The sequence below is a fragment of the Balaenoptera borealis genome, assembly GCF_965194805.1.
Source record: "Balaenoptera borealis genome assembly, chromosome: 5".
Classification (NCBI taxonomy): domain Eukaryota; kingdom Metazoa; phylum Chordata; class Mammalia; order Artiodactyla; family Balaenopteridae; genus Balaenoptera; species Balaenoptera borealis.
The window spans coordinates 3,602,040-3,628,639 of NC_138862.1; the positions used below are offsets into that span (position 1 = coordinate 3,602,040).

The following is a 26,600-nucleotide window of genomic DNA, read 5'->3' on the forward strand; positions in this document are numbered from 1 at the left end:
ATATCTCCTCCCTCTTGCGTCTCCCTCCCACCCTCCCTATCCCACCCCTCTAGGGGGTCACAAAGCACCAAGCTGATCTCCCTGTGCTATGCGGCTGCTTCCCACTAGCTATCTATTTTACATTTGGTAGTGTGTATATGTCCATGCCACTCTCTCACTTCATCCCAGCTTCCCCTTCCCCTTCCCCATGTCCTCAAGTCCATTGTCTACATCTGTGTCTTTATTCCTGTCCTGTCCCTAGGTTCTTCAGAACCATTTTTTTTTTTTTAGATTCCATATATATCTGTTAGCATACGGTATTTGTTTTTCTCTTTCTGACTTACTTCACTCTGTATGACAGACTCTAGGTCCATCCACCTCACTACAAATAACTCAATTTCATTTCTTTTTTATGGCTGAGTAATATTCCATTGTATACATGTGCCACATCTTCTTTATCCATTCCTCTGTCGATGGACACTTAGGTTGCTTCCATGTCCTGGCTATTGTATATAGAGCTGCAGTGAACATTTTGGTACATGATTCTTTTTGAATTATGGTTTTCTTGGGGTATATGTCCATTAGTGGGATTGCTGGGTCATATGGTATTTCTATTTTTAGATTTTTAAGGAACCTCCATACTGTTCACCATAGCGGCTGTATCAATTTACATTCCCACCAACAGTGCAAGAGGGTTCCTTTTTCTCCACACACTCTCCAGCATTTACTGTTTGTAGATTTTTTGATGATGGCCATTCTGACTGGTGTGAGGTGATACCTCATTGTAGTTTTGATTTGCATTTCTCTAATGATTAGTGATGTTGAGCATCCTTTCATGTGTTTGTTGGCAGCCTGTATATCTTCTTTGGAGAAATGTCTATGTAGGTCTTCTTCCCATTTTTGGATTGAGTTGTTTGTTTTTTTGATATTGAGCTGTATGAGCTGCTTGTAAATTTTGGAGATTAATCCTTTGTCAGTTGCTTCTTTTGCAAATATTTTCTCCCATTGTGAGGGTTGTCTTTTCATCTTGTTTATGGTTTCCTTTGCTGTGCAAAAGCTTTTAAGTTTCATTAGGTCCCACTTGTTTATTTTTGTTTTTATTTCCATTTCTCTAGGAGGTGGGTCAAAAAGGATCTTGCTGTGATTTATGTCATAGAGTGTTCTGCCTATGTTTTCCTCTAAGAGTTTGATAGTGTCTGGCCTTACATTTAGGTCTTTAATCCATTTTGAGTTTATTTTTGTGTATGGTGTTAGGGAGTGTTCTAATATCATTCTTTTACATGTAGCTGTCCAGTTTTCCCAGCACCACTTATTGAAGAGGCTGTCTTTTCTCCATTGTACATTCTTGCCTGCTTTATCAAACCTAAGGTGACCATATGTGCGTGGGTTTATCTCTGGGTTTTCTATCCTGCTCCATTGGTCTATATTTCTGTTTTTGTGCCAGTACCATACTGTCTTGATTACTGTAGCTTTGTAGTATAGTCTGAAGTCAGGGAGTCTGATTCCTCCAGCTCCATTTTTCTTTCTCAAGATTGTTTTGGCTATTCAGGGTCTTTTGTGTTTCCATACCAGTTGTGAAATTTTTTGTTCTAGTTCTGTGAAAAATGCCACTAGTAGTTTGATAGGGATTGCATTGAATCTGTAGATTGCTTTGGGTAGTATAGTCATTTTTGCAATGTTGATTCTTCCAATCCAAGAACATGATATATCTCTCCATCTGTTGGTATCATCTTTAATTTCTTTCATCAGTGTCTTATAGTTTTCTGCATACAGGTCTTTTGTCTCCCTAGGCAGGTTTATTCCTAGGTATTTTATTCTTTTTGTTGCAATGGTAAATGGGAGTGTTTCCTTAATTTCTCTTCAGATTTTTCATCCTTAGTGTATAGGAATGCAAGAGATTTCTGTGCATTAATTTTGTATCCTGCAACTTTACTAAATTCATTGATTAGCTCTAGGAGTTTCTGGTAGTATCTTTACGATTCTCTATGTAGAGTATATTGTCATCTGCAAACAGAGACAGCTTTACTTCTTCTTTTCCAATTTGGATTCCTTTTATTTCCTTTACTTCTCTGATTGCTGTGGCTAAAACTTCCAAAACTATGTTGAATAACAGTGGTGAGAGTGGACAACCTTGTCTTTTTCCTGATCTTAGAGGAAATGGTTGCAGCTTTTCATCACTGAGAACGATGTTGGCTGTGGGTTTCTCATATATGGCCTTTATTATGTTGAGGTAAGTTCCCTCTATGCCTATTTTCTGGAGGGTTTTTATAATAAATGCATGTTGAATTTTGTTAAAAGCTTTTTCTGCATCTATTGAGATGATTATATGGTTTTTCTCCTTCAATTTGTTAATATGGTTTATCTTCACATTGATTGATTTACATGTATTGAAAAATCCTTGCATTCCTGGGATAAGCCCCACTTGATCATGGTGTATGATCCTTTTACTGTGCTGTTGGATTCTGTTTGCTAGTATTTTGTTGAGGATTTTTGCATCTATGTTCATCAGTGATATTGGCCTGTAGTTTTCTTTCTTTGTGACATCTTTGTCTGGTTTTGGTATCAGGGTGCTGGTGGCCTCATAGAATGAGTTTGGGAGTGTTCCTCCCTCTGCTATATTTTGGAAGAGTTTGAGAAGGACAGGTGTTAGCTCTTCTCTAAATGTTTGATAGAATTCACCTGTGAAGCCATCTGGTCCTGGGCTTTTGTTTGTTGGAAGATTTTTAATCACAGTCTCAATTTCAGTGCTTGTGATTGGTCTGTTTATATTTTCTATTTCTTCCTGGTTCAGTCTCGGAAGGTTGTGGTTTTCCAAGAATTTGTCCATTTCTTCCAGGTTGTCCCTTTTATTGGCATATCATTGTTTGTAGTAATCTCTCATGATCCTTTGTCTTTCTGCAGGGTCAATTGTTATTTCTTCTTTTTCATTTCTTATATTATTGATTTGAGTCTTTCCCCTTTTTTTTCTTGATGAGTCTGGCTAATGGTTTATCAATTTTGTTTATCTTCTCAAAGAACCAGCTTTTAGTTTTATTGATCTTTGCTATTGTTTCCTTCATTTCTTTTTCATTTATTTCTGATCTGATCTTTATGATTTCTTTCCTTCTGCTACGTTTGGGGTTTTTTTGTTCTTCTTTCTCTGATTGCTTTAGGTGTAAGGTTAGATTGTTTATTTGAGATTTTTCTTGTTTCTTGAGGTAGGCTTGTATAGCTATAAACTTGCCTCTTAGAACTGCTTTTGCTGCATCCCATAGGTTTTGGATCGTCTTGTTTTCATTGTCATTTGTTTCTAGGTATTTTTTGATTTCCTCTTTGATTTCTTCAGTGATATCTTTGTTATTTAGTAGTGTATTGTTTAGCCTCCATGTGTTTGCATTCTTTACCTATTTTTTCCTGTAATTGATATGTAGTCTCATAGCATTGTGGTCAGAAAAGATACTTGATATGATTTCAATTTTCTTAAATTTACCAAAACTTGATTTGTGACCCAAGATATGATCTATCCTGGAGAATGTTCCATGAGCACTTGAGAAGAAAGTGTATTCTGTTGTTTTTGGTTGGAATGTCCTACGAATATCAATTAAGTCCATCTTGTTTAATGTATCATTTAAAGCTTGTGTTTCCTTATTTATTTTCATTTTGGATGATCTGCCCATTGGTGAAAGTGGGGTGTTAAAGTCCCCTACTATGATTGTGTTACTGTCGATTTCCCCTTTTATGGCTGTTAGCATTTTCCATATGTATTGAGGTGCTCCTATGTTGACTGCGTAGATATTCACAGTTGTTATATATTCTTCTTGGATTGATCACTGGATCATTATATAGTGTCCTTCCTTGTCTCTTATAATAGTCTTTATTCTAAAGTCTATTTTGTCTGAGTATTGTTACTACAGCTTTCTTTTGATTTCTATCTGCATGGAATATCTTTTTCCATCCCCTCACTTTCAGTCTGTATGTGTACCTAGGTCTGAAGTGGGTCTCTTGTAGACAGCATATATACGGGTCTTGTTTTTGTATTCATTCAGCCAGTCTATGTCTTTTGGTGGGAGCATTCGATCTGTTTACATTTAAGGTAATTATCAATGTGTATGTTCCTATTACCATTTTCTTAATTGTTTTGGGTTTGTTATTGTAGGTCTTTTCCTTCTCTCGTGTTTCCTGCCTAGAGAAGTTCCTTTAGCATTTGTTGTAAAGCTGGTTTTGTGGTGCTGAATTCTCTCAGCTTTTGCTTGTTTGTAAAGGCTTTAATGTCTTTGTCAAATCTGAATGAGATCCTTGCTGGATAGAGTAATCTTGGTTGTAGGTTTTTCCCTTTCATCACTTTAAATATGTCCTGCCACTCCCTTCTGGCTTGAAGAGTTTCTGCTGAAAGATCAGCTGTTAACCTTACGGGGATTCCCTTGTATGTTATTTGTTGTTTTTCCCTTGCTGCTTTTAATATTTTTTCTTTGTATTTAATTTTTTTCTTTGCATTTTTTAACATCTTTATTGGAGTATAATTGCTTTACCATGGTGTGTTAGTTTCTGCTGTATAACAAAGTGAATCAGCTATACATATACATATATCCCCGTATCTCCTTCCTCTCACATTTAATTTTTGATAGTTTGATTAATATGTGTCTTGGCATGTTTCTCCTTGGATTTATCCTGTATGGAACTCTCTGCACTTCCTGGACTTGATTGACTATTTCCTTTCCCATATTAGGGAAGTTTTCAAATATAATCTCTTCAAATATCTTCTCAGTCCCTTTCTTTTTCTCTTCTTCTTCTGGGACCCCTATAATTCAAATGTTGGTGCATTTAATGTTGTCCCAGAGGTCTCTGAGATTGTCCTCAATTCTTTTCCTTCTTTTTTCTTTATTCTGCTTTATTTTCTTTTTTTGTAGTATCTTTGTCTGGTTTTGATATCACGGTGACGGTGGCCTCATAGAATGAGTTTGGGAGTGTTCCTTCCTCTGTAATTTTTTGGAAGAGTTTGAGAAGGATGGGTTTAAGTTCTTCTCTAAATGTTTGAGAGAGTTCACCTGTGAAGCCACTTGCTCCTGGACTTTTGCTTGTTGGAAGATTTTCAATCACAGTTTCAATTTCAGTGCTTGTGATTGGTCTGTTCATATTTCCTACTTCTTCCTGGTTCAGTCTTGGAAGGTTATACCTTTCTAGGAATTTGTCCATTTCTTCCAGGTTGTCCATTTTATTGTTATAGAGTTGCTTTTAGTAATCTCTTAGGATGCTTTGTATTTCTGCCCTGTCTGTTGTAACTTCTTCTTTTTCATTTCTACTTTTATTGATTTGAGTCCTCTCCCTCTTTTTCTTGATGAGTCTGGCTAATGGTTTGTCAATTTTGTTTATCTTCTCAAAGAACCAGCTTTTAGTTTTATTGATCTTTGCTATTGTTTTCTTTGTTTCTATTTCATTTATTTCTGCTCAGATCTTTATGATTTCTTTCCTTCTGCTAACTTTGGGTTTTGTTTGTTCTTCTTTCTCTAGTTCCTTTAGGTGTAAGGTTAGATTGTTTATTTGAGATTTTTCTTGTTTCTTGAGGTAGGCTTGTATAGCTATAAACTTCCCCCTTAGAACTGCTTTTGCTGCATCCCATAGGCTTTGGGTCATCTTGTTTTCATTGTCATTTGTCTCTAGGTATTTTTTGATTTCCTCTTTGATTTCTTCAGTGAGCTCTTGGTTATTTAGTAACATATTGTTTAGCGTCCATGTGTTTGTGTTTTTTACGTTTTTTTCCCTGTAATTCATTTCTAACCTCATAGTGTTGTGGTCAGAAAAGATTCTTGATATGATTTCATATTTCTTAAATTTACTGAGGCTTGATTTGTGATGGAAGATGTGATCTATCCTGGAGAATGTTCCGTGCACACTTGAGAAGAAAGTGTAATCTGCTGTTTTTGGATGGAATGTCCTATAAATATCAATTAAATCCATCTGGTCTATTGTGCCATGTAAAGCTTCTGTTTCCTTATTTATTTTCATTTTGGCTGATCTGGCCATTGGTGTAAATGAGGTTTTAAAGTCCCCTATTATTATTGTGTTACTGTCGATTTCCTCTTTTATAGCTGTTAGCAGTTGCCTTTTGTATTGAGGTGCCCCTATGTTGGGTGCATATATATTTATAATTGTTATATCTTCTTCTTGGATTCATCCTTTGATCATTATGTAGTGTCCTTTCTTGTCTTTTGTAACATTCTTTATTTTAAAGTTTATTCTGTCTGATATGAGTATTGGTACTCCAGCTTTCTTTTGATTTCCATTTGCATGGAGTATCTTTCTCCATCCCCTCACTTTCAGTCTGTATGTGTCCCTAGGTCTGAAGTGGGTCTCTTGTAGACAGCATATATATGGGTCTTGTTTTTGTATCCATTCAGCAAGCCTGTGTCTTTTGGTTGGAGCATTTAATCCATTCACGTTTAAGTTAATTATCGATATGTATGTTCCTATGACCATTTTCTTAATTGTTTTGGGCTTGTTTTTGTAGGTCCTTTTATTCTCTTGTGTTTCCCACTTAGAGAAGTTCCTTTCACATTTGTTGTAGAGCTGATCTGGTGGTGCTGAATTCTCTTAGCTTTTGCTTGTCTGTAAAGCTTTTGATTTCTCCATTGAATCTGAATGAGATCCTTGTCGGGTAGAGTAATCTTAGTTGTAGGTTCTTCCCTTTCATCACTTTAAGTATATCATGCCACCACTCCCTTCTGGCTTGTAGAGTTTCTGCTGAGAAATCAGCTGTTAACCTTATGGGAGTTCCCTGTATGTTATTTTTCATTTTTCCCTTTCTGCTTTAAATAATTTTTCTTTGTCTTTAATTTTTGCCTATTTGATTACTATGTGTCTCGGCATGTTTCTCCTTGGGTTTACCCTCTATGGGACTCACTGCGCTTCCTGGACTTGAGTGGCTATTTCCTTTCCCATGTTAGGGAAGTTTTCGACTATAATGTCTTCAAATATTTTCTCTCTTTTTCTCCTTCTGGGACCCCTATAATGTGAATGTTGTTGCGTTTAATGTTGTCCCAGAGGTCTCTTAGGCTGTCTTCATTTCTTTTCATTCTTTTTTCTTTATTCTGTTCTGCAGCAGTGAATTCCACCATTCTGTCTTCCAGGTCACTTATCCGTTCTTCTGCCTCAGTTATTCTGCTGTTGATTCCTTCTAATGTAGTTTTCATTTCAGTTATTGTATCGTTCATCTCTGTTTGTTTGTTCTTTAATTCTTCTAGGTCTTTGTTAAACATTTCTTGCATCTTCTCGATCTTTGCCTCCATTCTTTTTCCAAGGTCCTGGATCATCTTCACTATCATTATTCTGAATTCTTTTTCTGGAAGGTTGCCTATCTCCACTTCATTTAGTTGTTTTTCTGGGGTTTTATCTTGTTCCTTCATCTGGTACGTAGCTCTCTGCCTTTTCATCTCGTCTCTCTTCCTGTGAATGAGTTTTTAGTTCCACAGGCTGCAGGATTGTAGTTCTTCTTGCTTCTGCTGTCTGCCCTCTGGTGGATGAGGCTATCTAAGAGGCTTGTGCAAGTTTCCTGATGGGAGGGACTGGTGGTGGGTAGAGCTGACTGTTGCTCTGGTGAGCAGAGCTCAGTAAAACTTTAATCCACTTGACTGTTGATGAGTGGGGCTGGGTTCCCTCCCCCGTTGGTTGTTTGTCCCGAGGCAACCCAACACTGGAGCCCACCTGGGCTCTTTGGTGGGGCTAATGATAGACTCTGGGAAGGCTCACGCCAAGGAGTACTTCCCAGAACTTCTGCTGCCAGTGTCCTTGTCCCCGTGGTGAGCCACAGCCACCCCAACCTCTGTAGGAGACCCTCCAACACTAGCATGTAGGTCTGGTTCAGTCTCCCCCAGGGTCACTGCTCCTTCCCCTGGGTCCCGATGCACACACTACTTTGTGTGTGCCCTCCAAGAGTGGAGTCTCTGTTTCCCCCAGTCCTGTCGAAATCCTGCTATCAAATCCCACTAGGCTTCAAAGTCTGATTCTCTAGGAATTCTTCCTCCTGTTGCCGGACCCCCAGGTTTGGAAGCCTGACATGGGGCTCAGAACCAAAGTCACTCATTTTAACATTGCTGGTGACACCATAAAGAAGATGCTGAACGGCACAAGCCAGCTTGTATTTTATGTGGTAACGTCTTGGGCACGTGAGCAGCACCTGATCCGTTAGGCTGCTTTGGTGAGATGCCTCTGGTTTTCACCAAGAAGCTAGGCAGTGCCATCCTGGAGGGTGGTGGGTGAGAGGTGGGGTCAGGGCACCTGGTCTAGGTCTTACCCACCACTGAAGAACCACAGGGCTCAGGACATTCTCTTAACCTCACCCCCAGGTCCCCGAGTCGTCCTTTATAACCGGCCTTGGCTAAACGTTAGGGCTGTTAGGAAGAGAAAGCAGGATCCTTGGTACAGGGAAGTCTTTCTGTCATTTGTTTTTGCATAAACTTTTGTAGCAACTCAAATGGTAAAAGTGGTTTCGTCTCCATCAGGGTGAAGTTTGCATCGAAGCTGGAATGCTAATAACTAACTCTGGGAGGTGGCCTATTCCACAGCCCTCTGACCAGTGCCACACCTGCTGTCAGAGCCTCTGTCCTGCAGAAGGTGCTGCACAGCAGGGACAAGAGAACCAGTTTAGGACACAACCAGTGAGATAAGACTTGGCCCAAGAATCATAATCCTTTATACACCATACTCCATCCAGTGGAAGTGCAATCAGATTTGCCTGAATTCTAGGGCCCAGACCTCGGGAACTCTATTTAGAAAAAGTAGAGGGAAGACATGAACAAAAGGTATAAAATTGAAATAAAGTTTAGTGAGGCTCTTCAGAGATGATCAAATCCAGGCCCTTTGTCCAGTAAATGAAACTCTCCCTACTGGTCAATCATGACTGATCACTAAACCACAGGATAATCTGGGGCTTATGAAACAGTATCACAGAAACAGCCTCAGAGCAAAGCAGGGGCTAGTAACTGCCATCCTTGGGCAGCCCCACTTAAGGGTAGTTTACGTGTAATTCTTCTTATTCTTTCCTCTGCTGGAGTGGAGACAGTTCACCACCAGTCCCGGCCAGATGGAAAGTCCTCATGCCTGAAATAACAAATGTACCCACACACCTCTGTCTGGGGTAGACATGGATTGAAATTTGGTCTCATGGTCAGGAGAGGTGCAGCACCAAGGCCCAAGGAGGTAAGACTCCAGCCAGGGACAGCAGGTGGGAGGAAGTGACACAGTTAGTGTCACTGGGAAGGGGCTGGTCCAGTCCTCACCATGGGGACTGAGGTGCAGATCAATGGGAGAATGTACAGTGTCCGCACTTACCCCAGGTTCCTGGAACCTAGGCAAGGAATCAGCAGATGAATTCCAGGCTCACTTGCTGGGCAGAACACCCCTGGCTGGTGCCGAGCTGAGTGTAGGATGTTTAGCTGCAGTTTGGCAGAGTCAGGGAGGCTGGCAGGGATGGCTTGGGGGTGAGGAATCAGGTATTAGGCTCCTTGTCTCTCACTCCTAGTTTTAAATTCCTTGGAGGCCATGGTTAGGACTTGGTGGGTTTTTGGAGCCTTGGTCAGTGGAAGGGATTGCTGGGCTTTGGCATTGCCTCTCTGAACAGAGAAGGGTGGTGAAGGCTATTGCTGTGCTCAGCAGGGAGGAATGTGTGGAGAGACCTGGGTGAGCCTGCACCTCACTGGCATGGCCTCTGTGTGGGTCGAGGACTCAGTGGGCAGGAATGTGTGGCTTTGCTCAGTGAGACTGCTGAAATCTAAGAGATTATGGGCAGCTCACACCAACCCCAGACCTGTGTTTAACTTTAGGGAAGGTTTAGGGAAGGTGTGAGCAAGCAGGTCTTGGGGAAGCAGGTCAGTGGGGTGTGGCCAGTGGGGAACCCCTCCAAGGTCAAATACCTGCTCCAGGACTGACTCACGGACTCACCCATGGAGGGGAGGTGGCAGGGAAACTCCCCTCTTTTTCTCTTTTTGGGGAGAGCAAAGCCATTACACTTCATTTTTTAAAATACAGTATTTTTCAATTATAAAAGTTTATTATGTGCCTTATAGAAACATTTCAGGGACTTCCCTGGTGGCACAGTGATTAAGAATCCATCTGCCAATGCAGGGGACACGGGTTCAATCCCTGGTCTGGGAGGATCCCACATGCTGCGGAGCAACTAAGCCCGTGAGCCACAATACTGAGCCTACGTGCCACAACTACTGAACCCCGCGCACCTAGAGCCCGTGCTCCACAACAAGAGAAGACATCACAATGGGAAGCCCGCACACCGCAATGGGAAGCCCGTGCACCGCAATGAAGAGTAACCCCTGCTCGCCACAACTAGAGAAAAGCCTGCACGCAGCAACGAAGACCCAACATAGCCAAAAATACATAGATTAATAAATAATTAATAAATTAATAAATAAAATACATAGATTAAAAAAAAAAAAAAAGAAACATTTCAATGACCAGGAAAGCAGAATCCAAGGGAAGGGATGGAACTCACCCTTTCACAGTGACACCCACTGGTGTATCTTCTTTTTTCTCCTTTTTTCTACTGAGTTGTTTGTAAAGCTTTGTTGTCTTGTTCTTTCTGAGTTAACACTGCAGGATGAAAATTCTCCACGTGATTACAAATTCCATAGAAATACACTAGTGATGGTTGCATATTTCACTATGTAGCTGTAACCAAGATGTGTTAGCGATTTCTCTACTACTGGTAATTTGGGTTGCTTATAATTTTTCACTATTACTAAGATTTCCTTTGATGAACATCTTCATGCAAAATGATTTTTCTTGGGGAAAAAAGTGATTTTTCTGTGCTTGGGATTCTTTCGTTAGGACATCTCCAAAGTAGATTTACTGGGTCAGAGAGTGTGCTCTTTCTCAGATTCTTGGTACAAAATACCATGTTGATTTCCACAGAGGTGATGTCAATTTCCACTTACTATGGATGTAGGTGTTCATTTCACCGAGCTTCATTCAACAGCATTGAATCTTCTGATAAAAAAAATCAAAATCTGACGATTTGATCGGTTTGAATATTGTTATCGTTGTTTTAAATTATTTCTTTGATTGCTAATCATTCTTCTCACTTTTCCTGTAATTTTTAAGCATTTGCATATTGTTTTCTAAGAATTTTGTGTTCATGTTCTTTGCTTCTTTAATTATTGGAATTCCAGGGTTTTAAAAATCATTTTGTGTGAGATCTTTACATCTTAAAGTTTTTTAAACCTTTGTCCATTGTATATACTATAAACTTTGCACAGTTAAAAATTTTTTTATATCCAAAGTTCAAGATATTTTACACGGTCAAATTTGCTCTCTACCTACGTATTTATGTACATTTAGATGATTTCTCTCATTTTTACAAGGGTTAGAAATCCCTAAACCTTCCAGAAATTTGTTAAGTATTTACTGTCATTTTCTTTAATTTACATTAAACATAGCTGCAACAGCACCTGCTTTGGTTGTTGGTCAAGAGGTCAAAGTAGGTTGTCATTGCTTCCTTCCCATTTCATGTCTTGTTATCATCTGCAGTCATTCCAGCTGGATGTGGTTATCTCCCTGGTAGGCTGACCCAAATCTTGACATCCATAGGATATGAGTTCTTAAGTGGTCTTATATTTACTGGGTTGCTTTGGTTTTCCATCGACCAGGACCCCTGAGTGAGAAAGCACTACCAGTGACCCCCTTGGGCTACAAGCATTGTCCTCCTGGTTCCCACGGGGCAGCAGTTACACAGTTTCCTTCGGGAATTAGGACCAATCCTTCTAGTTGATAATTCTCTGCCAGCTTGTTCAGGGGCCTGAAGAGGTCAAGGGTACAATCTCCACTGCCAGTTCAGTGGAACCAAGAGTGTGTTTCTAAGTGGAAGCCAGCCTCTCTTGGGCAACAGCACTCCAACCCACTCAGGCCATGGTCATGGGGATGGGAAGCAAAATTTCTTACATCCTTTAGTCATCAGAAAAGCCACTCCTACTGCTTGGTTTCTGGACAAGCACAGTTGGCTTGAGATGGTCCCATATTTTGCTGCTGTTTGAGGCATATACTGCTGGCTGCCAAGCAGATAGGTCCATCATTCTATGAAGCTAGCTGCTCCTGGGTGGTGGGCATATGGAAAGACCAGCGAATAGCTGGGACATTGTTCTATTTCTTTGACCTAAAATGTGTTGTGATGTATTCTGTGCATTGGATTACACTTGCTGTAAATTCACAAGTGCTGGTGCTGCCAGGGGCTGCAGGCTCAGAGGGAAAGCATGTCCAGACCCAAACTATGTGCCCCTGGCCCTCTGTAATGGAAGGAATCCTATCAAATTAACTTGCTGCCAGGTTGCCGGCCGCTGCTCCTGGGTAATGATGCTATATCCAGGTTCACGTGCCAGCCTCTGATGGGAACTCAGTGGTATAACTCAGATCAGCCACAGTGAGCAGAAACTCATGGGATTGATCCTATATGCCACCATTGCCACTTTTTACATGGGCCAGTTGTATACGGGCAGGGAAAAGAAAATTGATGTGTTTGCATTCATGAGCTATGCATTCATCCCTGGATGACACCTACTGCAGCCAGTGAGAGAGCCTGAGCCAGAGGCCCCAGGAAAGCTGTGGTGGCACATGTAACGCTCAGAAACTAGAAGACGGTAAATGTTTGTTGCTTTAACCCACTAAGTCTTGGGGTCATTTGGCACATGGCAACAGAGAAGTAAGACAGATCTGTGCTGTTTCACTTATTAGGACTTCCCAAAGGTACTGTACACTCTATATGTCTGCCATGAATATTTCACAAGCCATAGAAACTTCTGGGCTCAGTGGCAGGGCATCTTGTATTACAGCCTGGACAAGCTGCTGCCGAGCAGTCTATGATTCTTAACTCTACTCAAAATTGCAAACTTACTGGTGGCTTGGTAAATAAGCCAGAACAATATGTCCAAATGTCGTGTATGTTATCTCAAAATCCCATGAGTATTTTGGGGGTGAGTGGCACAAGCTGCAGAAAGTTATCTTTCTCTTTCAAGAGGATATTTCCAGTGCACTGGGTCTCCTAACACCTCACTCATAGGCCAGGTCCCTGAATTTTTGCAGTTCCAATCTCTGACACATGTGTGTTTTGCTAAGGCATCTTACTTCCTGTTTTCCAAATGCAATCAACATGGCATCCTGTCATCAGTGTAATGGGCCAGCGGGATGTGTAGCATAATGTTCAAGGTCCCTCTGAATGTGTTATATCAGAGAGCAGGGGACTTGGTGTAACCCAATATAACTCACACAGTAGAGGTATATTGCTGCCCTTGCCATGCGAAGGCAAAGTACTTCTGATGATTTTTTCTGAAGGAATGGGGGAAAACCAAACATTTTCTAGGTCAGTAGCTGCATATCAGGTGCCAGGGAATTTGCTCCAGTAATGATATTACACCCAGAACCTCAGCAACAATTGTCATCACCACTTGGTTAAATTTATGATACTCTATATCAAGGACTTGACAAATGTCAGTCTGTGGGCCAAATCTTGCATGTGGCCTGTTTTAATACAACCTTTAAACTAAGAATGGTTTCTACATGTTTTAAGGGTTACAAAAATAAAACAGAGAAGAACATGTAATAGAGGCCAAATGTGTTCCACCAAGCCTAAAATATTTACTACCTGGCCCTTTACAGAGAACGTGTGCTCTGTAGTCATTCTCTGTAACTCACCTGGCCTGAGCACTGGCCAAACATGCGAGCTCAAAGGGCATGCGCAGTGACCACTCCTGAATCTTTCACATCCTTGATAGTGACATGGATTTCTGCAATTCCTTCCTGGACGGTGATCGTGGTTTTTCTTCCCTGTCTTGGTGAGAGAGACTTCCGCTATAATATGCCTCTCCAAAAATCAGAGAAGAAATGTAGCTACTGAGTGTATCTGTTCTGGGCCTTAGGAGGTCCCCAAGGGATGTGTGTGTCACCTCACTGGACCCAAAATGAGACCAAGTCTTGGACCAAGACTTCAACCAGCACCTGAAATCCACAGGCTCCATCTTTGGTGAACCAGAGATTTGGGCTCTGAGGATTAGTGTCAGTTCAGAGCTAATATTTAATGACCTTCAGAAAGCCTAGATATTTTTCTTTCTGCAGTAGTAGTCACCCTGGTTGTATTAGTTTCTAGGACTGTATCATAAAGTACCACAAGCTGAATTTACAACAGAAACTTACTGTGTCTCAGTTCTAGAGACTAGAAGTCTGAGATCAAGGTGTCACCAGGGTTGGTTCTTTCTGAGGGTGACTCTCTCCTAGCTTCTAACAGCCTCAGGCATTCCCTTGGCTATAGATGGTGTTCTCTCTGTGTGTCTTTACATCATATTCCCTCTGTGTATGTCTGTATCTAAATATCCTCTTTTTATAAGGATACAGTCATAATGGAGTAGGGCCCACCCTAATGACCTCATCTCAACTTGAGTATCTGCAAAGATCCTATTTCCAAATAAGGTCACATTTACGGATACCGGGGGTTAGGACTGCAACATCTTTTGGGGAATTCAATTCAACCCTAGCAAACGAGTACTAGTGAATGGCTCAGATCACTCTGGGGAAGGCTTGGGGGAAGGCTCATCACTTGTATCTGTGGCTTTGCTGTAAGGCTCTTCCTCAAGGGGACCTGGCCTCCATTCTTGGTGAAGGACTCTGGGTCCCACATCAACTCTGGGCTACAAAGACTCGAGAAGCCCAGAGGGGATTGTGAAAGATGCTGGTGGCCCCTCACCAGGGCATTTTTGAACATCTGAGTGATGGGAGAACCCAGAAGAGTTGCAGGACTGCATTGGCAGGAGCCTGGGGAGGATGGTTGAGGGTGGAGTCGAGGGATGTTGGACCCTAGGGTAGCCGAGAAAGGTGCACATCATAGGTCCATCCAACACTGAAGCCTCCCTGAGCCCGGGACCCCCTCACCGGCAGCATCAGTGAACTTCCCACAGCTAATGTGCCTGTGAAGTACCTGGGAACTTTCTAGAATGCAGATTTGACTTCATGAAGCCTGGGAGGGAGCGTGTCTGCCGAGATCCCAGGGGTGGGTTGCTGCTAACCCAGGGCCACCTTGAGTAGTGAGGTTGCCACGTTTTGGAGGTGGAATGTGGGTCTCCGGCATTTCCACTGCATGAACTCTTGGCCACCTTCAAGCCCAGGGCTTGGTTACCCACTCGCAGGACGGTCATAGCCTCCTGTGTGCTTGGCCAGCACATCCGCCCCGAATCCTGGAGAGTGTGATGATGTCAGTCCTCTGAGCATGGCACCTCATCCTCTGTGGTCTGACACCCCCAAATCTACCCTCAGTCCTCCCCAGAATCCTGCCAATGCAGCTCTGCAACTCTCCTGGGCACAGGCTGTCCACCCTGGCAGGCCAGTGCTTGTGTCTGGGCCATGAGGCGTCTCACCTTCATGCACCTGGAAGCAATGCGGGATGTGGAGATGGCCCCATCCTGCGTCCACATCCTGTGTGAGCCCTTGGGTGGTCAATGGTCAGTGGAAGCATTTATGGAGAGGAGAGATGCTTGGCCTCAGATGGGGGTGGAGGGGTCATCTCTGCTGGGGGAGAAGGGTCAGGGTATTTGCTCAGGATCCCAAATTCTCGGCCTCACCTTTCTGCCCAAACTTCCCAACCCCATGTCTCAGAGTTTAACTCTTTCCTCTCCAAGGCCAAGACCTTGGTGTAAGGAAGTGGGACGTGATGGACATCTAATCGGTGCTGCAAATCCAGCAGCCCGGCCCAGCCTGAGCCCAGCCCTCACTGCCTCGCAACAGTGGGCGCTTAGCTGGGAAAGCCTCTCCATTGTCCCATTCCCAGAGGGACACTCTCACTCCTCCATTCCTTCTTTCCTTCTTGAATGTTGTGTAGCTCTCAGAAGAAGCCAGCTGACCCCCATCTTTATCACGTGACTGTTACCATGGAAACGAGATGCCCCCAGGTACCTTACCTCACACTCATGCTCCCAGGTACCTTACCTCACACGCATGCTCCCAGGTACCTTACCTGACACTTCACTCCACGTCACCTCTGGTAGGTTTCGGACCTTTTTCCACCTCTCCAACCAGGAGACATGCCCTGGGAGCCAACCTTGGGTCTCATTTCCGGGGTCAGTTAACAGGGTCACTGCTGGTAGCAATTTCTGTGTCAATCAGAGGTCCTGCAAGAAGCAGGCCTGTCACTCCAAATCTGGGTAATTCAAGGAAAGTTAGATGGAGAGAGTGTTGACCTTTCTTTGGGGCTAGTGAGCCCCTCAGCCTGAGGCGTGAAGAGAGGGGTGAGTTTTGGTGAGCCAGAGAAGACTGCTGTGTGGAGAGGGCTGCCCACGGGGCTGTGGGTGGACATGGAAGCACAGCCTGTCCAGGGCGACACGGCCAGGAGGGACCAGGAGGCAACCTACCCCCACTGGGTTCACTTTCTCCCGAGTACCCATGTCATGCTGGTGCCACCACAGTGGCCAAAAGCCAGGGGATGTGAGGGCTGGAGACACAGCCGAGGCAGCACCACCTCCAGGGTCTCAGAGAGCTGATCAGGATGGGCAGACAGGGGACCCCCACTCACCCCACTCAGACACGCACCCCTGAGCAGAACCAGGGTGACTGTGAGGTGGAGGTCGGCGGGGGGCAGGCAGCGGGAGTGGGCGTGGGGAGGGGGCCTGGAGATGGAAAACTTTAGCCCCAAAGCAGGAAGGTCTGCTGGGCATGCAAAACCAGGGGCACACATTTGGAACCCTAGCACGAGAGGACTGCAAATTAGGTCAGGCTTCAGCTGCCTCAGGGTCCAGCCACATTATTTTCCATCAAGAAAAGTGAAACCCAAGAGGACTTACAATATTTGTACAAGGTGACCCAGCTCGTTAGTGGACCAATACTCAACTCAGTGCATTGTCTTCTTCACCAAATGGTCATTTTTTAAAAACAGGACCATCGTGTGATCTTGTGTTAGTGTTGACTGCCAGGAGTCTTGGAATCACCACTGCAAGTCTGAGAGGCGGTCTGGAGAGTGACGTGGGCCCCCGCCCACCCCTCCCACCCACTCGGAAGGGCAAAGTCCGACACACACAGGGAAGGATGTAACAAACAACCGTGAATCCTGCACGTTGGGCCTCTCCTGAAGACCCTGGCTCAGGATCGGCAGCTGGAGCCAGGGTGGTGGGCTGGGGGTGAGCCTGACTAAGAATGTGGTGGCCCCAGTTCTGACCCTGCTCCCCTCCCAGAGGGGCTGCCAGGACACACTTACCAGGTCACCCAAGAGAAGTTATTCTCCCTCCAAAGCCAGACTCATTTTCCTCCGAACCTAATCTTTCACTGAAGAAAAGAATTTCCCTTACATTCATTCATTCATTCATTCATTCATTCATTCTTCAACAGATATTTGTTGAATAAGGCACTGTCGTAGGTGCTGGGGCCACCTGAACGCACAAAATAGACGAAGCTCCCTGCATTTTGGACCTTCCATTCTACTGGGGGGGCGAGGGTGTCAATAAATAACAAGCACAGAGCGTAAGCAAATCACTGTGTCCCTTAGAAGGTAGTGAGAGCTGCAGAGCAGGGGAGGGACCTGGGACGCTGCGGTTGGAGGTGGCCCTTTAGGTACAGGGTCAGGGAGGCTGCACCCCGAGGACCTGAGAGAGGGACCCCCCCCGATGCAGGGCCCCTGCTAGAGGGAGAGCCCGCTACTTCATCAGTGTCACGTCAGCTCTCATACACACAACCTCACTGTGAAAAGGACTCCACTGGGAAAGGGAAAAGCAAAGCAAAAAAAAAATTTTAATTAATTAATTTAGGTAAATAAGTAAAAATGCTCCCACAATTCCTTTAAGTGGGATGTTGAACATTTGTGAGTTTTCAATGCCCATGCCAACCGGAAGGGCATGGCTCTCTGGACAGGGCCAGGGTGCTGGAGAACCTCAGGGTGCTTTGCTCGTGTACCAATTTGCCATGGAAAAGTCTGACAAGACAAACGAGTGGAGAAAAGAAGAAGTTTGAAGCCAGTTCCTGGTATTTCCAGGTCATTTTGCCCAGGCACATGGATCCTTAAAACCATTGGAAATAGTTGCATGCCCAGTTGGAAAGGACCAGGCTGGGCCACTGGGCCCCACTTGCCCCTGTCTGCCTGTCCGTCCCTGAATCGCCATGGGGGACCGGTGAGCCATTGTTGACACGCTGTGCCTGGCATGGGCATCTCGCCTATGACTCACTCTCCAGTGAGTGTACTGTTGACTTAGCAGGAGGGTCTCGGAAAAGCTCAGGCGCTGGACCAGGTCGTGACCGAGGAGACTGCCACAGGATAAGAGAGGGACTTTCTGAATCTCAACTCCCTCAACCAAGACGACCATGCAATATAGCATTTTTCTCTATCAGCAAACTTGTCAGTTTGGCTTGGCTGCGTTTACGAAACACCTTTTAATCAGTGGGGATCACTTGGAATGAAGGGTGTCGGGGCCCTCCTTAGGCAAACGTTATCTGACCCTCTTTAAAAAGCAAACAGAGCCTGTGGTATAAGATCGAGGGCCAGGATGCACTCATCCTTGACCGTGGTCTCCTTTGGACAGAGGAGGAAGTTCACAGCCACCATGGAGCCCAAGGTGACCTGCGTCCTGGTCATGGTCTTTGCTCTGGCCCTCAGCAGCCTGGCTCAGGGCGAGGCCGGTAAGACACCCCCCTTCCTGCTCTGTGGTGGGCACGCGGGGCAGGGGTCCGCCTCTGGGAGTCATGGTTTCACAACGTACTTTTGAGCCAAGCGCTGTTTTGTGCCAGGGGCTGTTCTAGACCCTGGAAAGATTCTGGAAGGCAGAACAGGGGAAGATAGCAGCAGGGTGGAGGGGCCCGTGAAAGCTTTGGGAACTGCGGTGAGAAAGTAGTGGCCTCGGTTGACATCTCTCTTCAGTATTGATGCTAGAATATTCTGGGGCTCTTAAGTATCACATTTCAAAGAGCTATCTTTGATGTTGGGAATAAGAATAGCTCTTCCAAATGCCCAAGCCAAACCCCTGGGGCTGGACCCATTCAAGGTCCACACAGACCTCTAAGAGCCTCTTCTGAGGACGGGCGTCCCCTGGGAACCCCGCTGGCAGGTTCTGTGGGCTCTCCTGGGCCCCCTGTTCCATGGAACCCAGACCACCTGTCCCATTGGTGCATGTGTTCCATCAGTGCCTAGTCCGTGGGTGTCACCAAATGAGAGAATTAAGGGGGGAGGGCACTATCGCTTCCTTTGAACGTGTTTGTGTCTCAAATCCTTTATCTGCAGAACAGGGTCAATCTTCAGCTTTAGAGGGCTGTCAACAAAATCACGTGTGACAATGTTTGGGAAAAGCTACAAAGTGCTAAATAAACGTTGTTTATTATTGGTAGATACACTTTTAAAGGGAGAGGGCTGGAGAAGGATTTTCCAAAGGTTTCAAAATGAGGATTCCGATAGAGGTTTGAAGGGAGGTAAAAGGATGGTTCCCATGTATCTCTGGACATGTTCCAAGGACCTCACATGTCAGGAACAGAGGACCAGGCATGTGAAGAGGGGATGGGGGGAGGAAGGCCCCACAGCCTAAGGCAAGGAGGAGGGAGGGGGCTTGGACCTGAAAGGAGGTATGACCTCCTGTGGGGATGGAGGAGGGTGGTCTGCACCCGGCCGCCCCCCGGTCTGTCTGCATCTTCCCTGCCACCCCAGTCCCCAGCTCTGCCCACTGCACTGTCCGCTTCCGGGAGGCTGGGCAGCCTAGCGCTGGTCCCCACTCTCCACACCAGCTGCTGGCCACCCACTGGCCCCTGCCCTGTGGCCCAAGGCTCAACCTTTCTCTACGGTTCTCACAGGGTCAGCGATCCTGTGACAACAGAAAACTAGGAAACTCCATCCAATTACAAGTGTAGCCCTGGCTGGAAATCATTTCCATTTAGTCCTGTTATGTAACAGAAAACAGTGGGCAAGATGGACTCCTGTTGAGGACAGAACCCTTGGAAATCTTCAGTTCCCTTTTAGGATGGCAGTTGGGAGGGGGTCAGGTTACCCAGCAAAACAGGCCCCTGCCCCGCCCCCCTGGCTGCTGCATCACACCCTGCAGGGAGAGAAAGGACAAAAGAACTGTGGTCCAAGCTCTGCACACACAGCCTGTCTTGACCTTTCCCACCAACCTGCCCGGTGGAGTGGGCAATGACCACCTTCTCTCTACGTTGGGGAGGCCAGACCCTGGGGGGATTTGATGTCCCCAAGAGGCTGCACCGCCAGTGGGAGATGGACGCACATCTTTTTGCAAAGCCACAGAACCTTTTCTTCAAAGAAAGCTGGAGGCGATCCTCAGATGCCAATACAAAAAAGACCAGCTCGAGTGATGGGCTCCGCTTTAGGATGCTCAGCTGGACTTCACAAGGGACCAAATGCGAGCATCCCGCCTCTCAGTCTAGGAGAGGCCGGGCATCTAGCTGTCTTTGGTTGGACTGCCTTCTTCTGAGAGCGAGATGCTCCAGGTCAAGGCCAGCTCGTGACCACGTGTGCCCTGAACCTCGGTCCTCCTTGTTCTGTTCCAGCTCCTTCCCTCCCTGTCTCTTTACCACCCGCACTCCCAAGGCCTTGCTGCTCGTCCTTTTCCCCCGGGGACACAGTCTGGTCCGGGAGTCGATGCAGCGACTGCGTGGCCAGGCCTCTCTCCGGAGCCCAGCTGGTGGCGTTCACCCACAAGCACGCCGAGCCCACGTGCGGAGCGGAGCCCTTAACCTTCGAAGCATCCCCCCTCCCCCGCAAGACAGGGTAGGGGTTCCGGATTCCTCTTCTGCTACCTGCCTCAACCCGCCCACCACCCGGTCCGAGCAGTATGCCTTCTCAGAGCCCTACACTCTGGCCCTGAGTTCAGACCCTACAGATCTTGCATCTAGAACACGTGGGAGCCGTTAGCCGCCCGCGAGTGTTCTCCACTTTGGGTCAATGTCGTCACTCCTCTGCTTAAAGCTTCCGAGTGGCTCCCTTTGGTCTTGGGCTGAAGTCGTCCACTCCAGCCCTCAGCCTGGCTTTTCCAAACCACCCCACCCTGACTCCCCATCTTACCTTGAACACACTTTGCTCTCTCTCTCTCCACCACCTTTGAACACGCTACTCCCTCTGCTTGGAACACCCATTGCCTCGTCCTCACCTGGTCAGCCTCCTCCTACAGGAAGCCCTCCTTGCTTTGTTTAGCCTGTTGTCACTCTCCCCTCTTGGGCTTGCCCACGGCTGGTTGCACTGTGCCGTTTTGTACCTTTACTCAGCTTCCGTCTCTGTCAGACTGTTAGCTTCTTAACAACAACGTCTCTATTTTTAATTTCTGGGTCCCTATCATCCTGCACAGGGCCTGGCATGAACTTCATCCCTGAGGGGATAAATAGATCCCTGTTTATTTCTGCTGTGCTGGCTCCGGTTTCTAGCACCCACAAGCGGTGCTCCACAGATATTTATTGATTGAGTGAATAAAGTTTAATAATTGTTGAAATTAATGAGCAAATGAGTAGGTTATCTAGGTAGGTGCAAAGTTTACAAATCCCAGGCACCTTGCATTTTCCCAGAGTTTCAGTGTTTTCGCATCAGGAAATGAGGACAGGGTCTCCTCTTGTATGGGGAGCCCTGGGTCTGCATCAACTGCTCCGCTGGCTGCTGATTTAATTGGGGAAAGGAAGCGAGCTGGAGTGCGGGTAATAACAGGGAGGGATTCAGTCCACGACTTACCTTCACCTCTTGGCCCATATACTTTCAGAGACGTGTCAGATGGGACCCCATCAAAGGGTAAATTGTGGTGAACCCGGTATCACACCTACGGAGTGCAAAGATAAAGGCTGCTGCTTTGATAGCAACATTTTTGGAGTCCCCTGGTGCTTCCATCCTGTGGCCATTGATGAACCTTCAGAAGGTAAGGCCATGACAACACCATGGGGTCTGAAGATGCAGAATTAGTGAGAAAAAAAAACCACATGGGACCACGGGACCCTGCTCTGAATTGCCAGCTGTGTTTTTGCCCAGAGTAATGGCCAAGGGGTGACTAGAAAGAAGTGGTTTTGCCTAAATCAGTCTGAATCCAGGGCTGGGGGATGGAAACACAGGGGCGAAAGACCCATTGGGTGAGGCACCCTATTTTTTTCCTGGCTTTTCTTCACATCTCTAACCACAGATCTGTGAAGAATTGTCCTTGGTAACACTTCATCGCTTGCTTGGGGGTGGGGAGTGGAAAGAATGACAAAATATAAAGACAATCTTTGTTTTCTAAAGAATGTTCCCAGTGATGCTTTTAAGCAAATTATCTGTAATTATTTAAAAGTGAGAGAAAATACTTATTCTTGCTAACGCATCTCATCTTCCCCACCCTTCACCTTTGCAGGGGAGTGTCAGTTTTAGATGCTTTTCCGGTAGGGATGGCATCAGCCCGGCGCCGGGGTCTTAGCTCCATCTCTGGCCGGATGTTTCGGGGTCCTCTGAGCCTGAACTCACTGCCTGGATTGACTGCTCTGATTCCTCGTACTCAAAATTAGCCTGAAAATTAAAAGAGATAAATGTTACTCTGTGCTGGTACTTCTTTTAAAAAATAGAAACGATGTTCCCTTTGAGAGAGAAATGCGATATTTGCACCTCTGGGTTCTCATCGTGGATTACACATTAACTCAGGCTATCTTGGGCCAGATGAGAGCGTGACTTGTAATTGCGTTAGGCTCTCTCGATGGATATCAGCCGTCAGCGTCCGTGCACAAGGCCACTGGGTTGCAAAGTGTCAGAAGCAATTCGGGGCCACATCCTTGTCAAATCATGAAAACAGGCACCAAACTTTACTCACATTCTTTACGTATTCATGGTGGTAATAAAAATTGCCTGGCAACTTCTTCACTTCCCCCGGATGGAAACTGACTTAGGAGATCAAATCCATCGCAAAGCGTCTGCAAGTGTTAATAATAAAAACAATTGCAGAGGATGGCGCGGGTTGACGTCTTGAGGAAACACCCAACCGCCTGGCTCCCCACTCTTGAGCTCCAAACTGGAAAATAGAACAAAATGGGGGGTGGGGTGGGAGATACGGAGGCCACGGTGCCCCCTTATCACCGACACAGGCAGGACGGAAGGGAGCCAGTCGGACCTGCCTGGACCTGGGCAGATGCCTCACCCTGGCGGGCCCTGCTGGGCTGAGCAGCCTCAAGGGCCCCCGGGGCAGTCAGCCCTGCTCCAGAGAGCTCAGCTCAGCCAGCCGTGCTCCTGGACGCCTCCTCCCAGGGCCTGTCTCTGGGGTTGCAGGAGCCCCGCCTTCCCGCCCTCCCCAGCCAGCTGGTCCCCAGAAGGAGGTACTGCCCTCTGCGCTACCAGTTTTTTCCCAATTTTCCGGCAGATCCATCACCCACCCGCAACCCTTGGCCGCCAGGACGAGTAAGTACAGAGGCCCCGGGGGCCGGGAGATACACTGCACGTGCGGAAGCGTCAGGATGGGGACCCCAGCACACGCACACAGCAGCATACGTGTGTGTGCAATAGTATATGTGTCATGCGTGTGCCGTGACCTTCACGGGAGAACGTGCAGAGAAATTTTGGGTTCTCTTTTTTTAATCCGAAGCGTATCTGATCTTTCTCACAATCTTCACCTGTTAGTGAGAGGTAAAAATAAACTATGTGTGTTTACTCCGGCCCCTCTGGAAATGCAGTGTGTGACGGTACTTCGTGCAGCTTCTGCAGGTAGTAGTCGCCAGTCTCTGAACCCTCCCTCTCCCACTTTCCTGCCCCTCCTTAGAGCTAGGTGGACAGAGGGGACCAAGCCCCCACGGCTGTGGAGCTAGGGAGTCCTTGGGTCTACGTCATGCCCTTTGGGTTGCCACTGGCCTGTCTGGGGGTCTCGGCTGGAGTTTTTTCTGGAGTCCAGCTTGTCACGTCCCCTGTGCCTTCTCCCCACGTTCCCCAGTGCCAGAGAGGAGGGCTTTCCCCCATGACATAGCAGGTCCGTTTCCCAGTTCCCGACATTCATTCCTTCCCTTCTTTCTTCCCTGACTTCCACTCTATAAAGAATGGAGAAAGTACTCACTTTCCCAACCTCTCTTTCAATTAGAGGTAGGACTCCACTCTGGCCCATGAGGCGGAAGCAGGCATCTACTTGAAGGCTCTGGGGAAAGGCTTTTACTGCTTGGTAAGAGGAGAGCTCCCTCTAGCTGTCCTGGATGGCCCTTGCAGCCTGCCTTTGGATGTTGTGTGGTGTGAGGGTGTGATGTGGTGCTTCAGGCAGCCATTCTGTGATAATGAGGAAAAGCCAGAGAACTAGAGCCTTGATATCCCTCAGCTGCTGATTTTCCCCAGCATCACCCACCTCCAGACTTCATGTTAAGTAAACCCAAATATCCTTAGGGGTTAAACCTCTGCTGGTTGAGTTTTCTGTATCTTCCAAGACTTTACCAAGGCCTGTATCTTCCCTGTATCTTAGAGGGGTGAGTCCACATCCCAGCTACCACGGGCAGGGACAAGCTCTCACCCAAAGTAAACGTCCTCAGGGTGAGTCCTCCAGGCTGGGCCCTTCATCTGTTAAAGGACAGTGGGCAATCTGTCCCCTCTACCACATCTAGTGTTTCACTAACTTCTCACAGAGCCATCCACCCAATTCAGGCTCTCAGGAGGAATTTTGGGCTCAGAATCAGGAGTGATCAGGGGCAAAGAGAGGTGCGTGTGGGGAGAATTAAAAGGCAATTCTTTAGGTTTTTGAAACAAACTCCATTACAAATGTTATCTTATCCTTATCTTCATCCCCGTTTGGTAAGCCAAGAAATGTTTAGTAACTCGCCCAATTGAGCAGACACACAGATCAGACCAGACTCTCCTGAACCAGAGAGCCTCTAGAATCAAGGTTTACTAATAATTTCAAGGATGCAATCAAGAGAAAGCCAAGAATGGGATCTGGGACACGAGGGCCATACCCACGCTGCCCCTTTGTGTCACACGTGTCCCCTGGCTCTGAGAGGTGAACTTGGTCTCCTGGGGGTTCCTGCAGCAGTGAGCTGAACTGGGCATTCTCCCCCTTTTCCTGGGCAGAGACCATGCAGGCTATGCCACTTTTCATGGAGCGGTGATGCACAGATTGGGGTTTCTTGACCCTAAGTACTCCTGTGGCTGACAGGTATCAGACCATGGGGCGGAGGCCAGGTGACAGGAGGCCAGGTGGGTCCCCTGCCTTCCTTCTGTTTCTCTGGATTCCTGCCCACTGAGGGAGTGAATGGATGGAGGGCCAGCGGCTTCAAACCACCCCCCACCACGTTACATGGAAAGAAATCTGTGGTCCACGATGGCTCGGCCACCTCCTCTGGTGTTTACCCGCGTGGATGCGTGATCCCACGGCTCCACCGTCTGGACACCAGGCCTCTCAGGCTCACCCGCACGGCTACGAGAACACGGGGGGCTCCTGCAGGGGCGCCCCGTCCAGCACCCCGCACGGGTGGGAAAGGGATTTGACTTGCTCTCTGCCACACTCTGCTTCCTGAGAATCACAAAATCCCTAGGAATTCCGACAGTGGAGGCGACTGAGGGCAGAGAGGGAGGCGCCCAGGCAGCGTGTGGGGGGACCTGTCAGAACAGACACCGGTGGAAATGCACTGGGAAACCGGGTGGCCTCAGAGGGCAGTCAAGCCCGTGCCCGCCCGTGCTGTCTGGCCTCAGCCGCCCAGGACATCCCAGTGGGTCCCAGCGCTCAGTGAGGCTGTGGAGGGAGAGAGGTGGGAGCTGGGGTGTCGCGTCCTTCCCGTGTTCAGAGCCAGGATGGGAGCGGGTGGGGGACAGAACAGGACTGTTAAGAAATCACCACCACCCACGGGGGCAGACCTGCCCCATGGCCGCCTCCGCATCACCTGCCCCTCCCCGTCACGCGCCCCCATGAAGGCGATTGGTTGGTGACCCCTCCTGGGGAGGGAAATCTGGGCTTCCCAGGAGCCTGGACCACCTCCCCGCCCCGCGCTTCACTACAGCCAGGAGTGCACGGCCAGGGGAGTAGAACAGATGGCAGGGCTTAGGAGCAAAGGGCGCCTTGTCACGGCCAATGCAGAGGCCTTGAAGCATCCAGAAGGTGGTGGGAAAAAGGCAGGCTGTGTGATAAAGTGCCTCAATAAGAACAGCTCTGATGATAAGGCACAAGGAGCCTTTAACAGTTCGGGGACCATGTCACACGCATGCACACACGCACACACACACACACGCAGTCACACATACACACAGCTCTTAAAGGGCCCACACCGCTCCCTCCCCCCAACCTTGGAAACCAGGCTGAGGGAGTCTCTTTGGGGGTGAGCTCTCTTGCACCTCAAAACCAGTGGATTTCTGCCAGAAGAGGGCAAGCCACCCTTATACTTTCTACATCTGAATACGTAGCTTGTTAGTGGAAAGTTTTATGTTTTCTATCTTTGTTTTTAGAGACAGGCCTTCAACTTCAGAACGACACAACAGAGGGATGTGTCAGTTTAGAGTTTTCTTGGTTTTCACACATGTGGAGCTACAAGGCTAACTGGCCAGTCAACACGGCTGTCTGACACCCTGCGTACCGCCCTTTCCCTCCAGCCTGGAAACCACCAACACGGGAATTTTTCTAGAACTTTCCATGTCCTTGAAGAGCTTCAGACAAAAGTTCAGGAAGTTTCTCCTGGGAGAGGTTCGTATTTTGGGGGGAAGTCAGGGGTCTTCTGACGGACAACTG

At 46.8% G+C, this 26,600-nt stretch overlaps 1 protein-coding gene across 1 annotated transcript; it reads left to right on the top strand.

Annotated features, from left to right (window-relative positions):
* The first annotated feature begins 17,175 nt into the window (after positions 1-17,175).
* On the top strand, positions 17,176-25,475 carry TFF1 (trefoil factor 1). The gene is made up of 3 exons (XM_082393072.1): positions 17,176-18,597; positions 21,663-21,815; positions 22,281-25,475. Exons 1-3 carry the CDS (start codon positions 18,465-18,467, stop codon positions 22,295-22,297), a joined length of 303 nt encoding a protein of 100 aa, XP_082249198.1. The 5' UTR covers positions 17,176-18,464; the 3' UTR covers positions 22,298-25,475.
* The last annotated feature ends 1,125 nt before the right edge of the window (positions 25,476-26,600 follow it).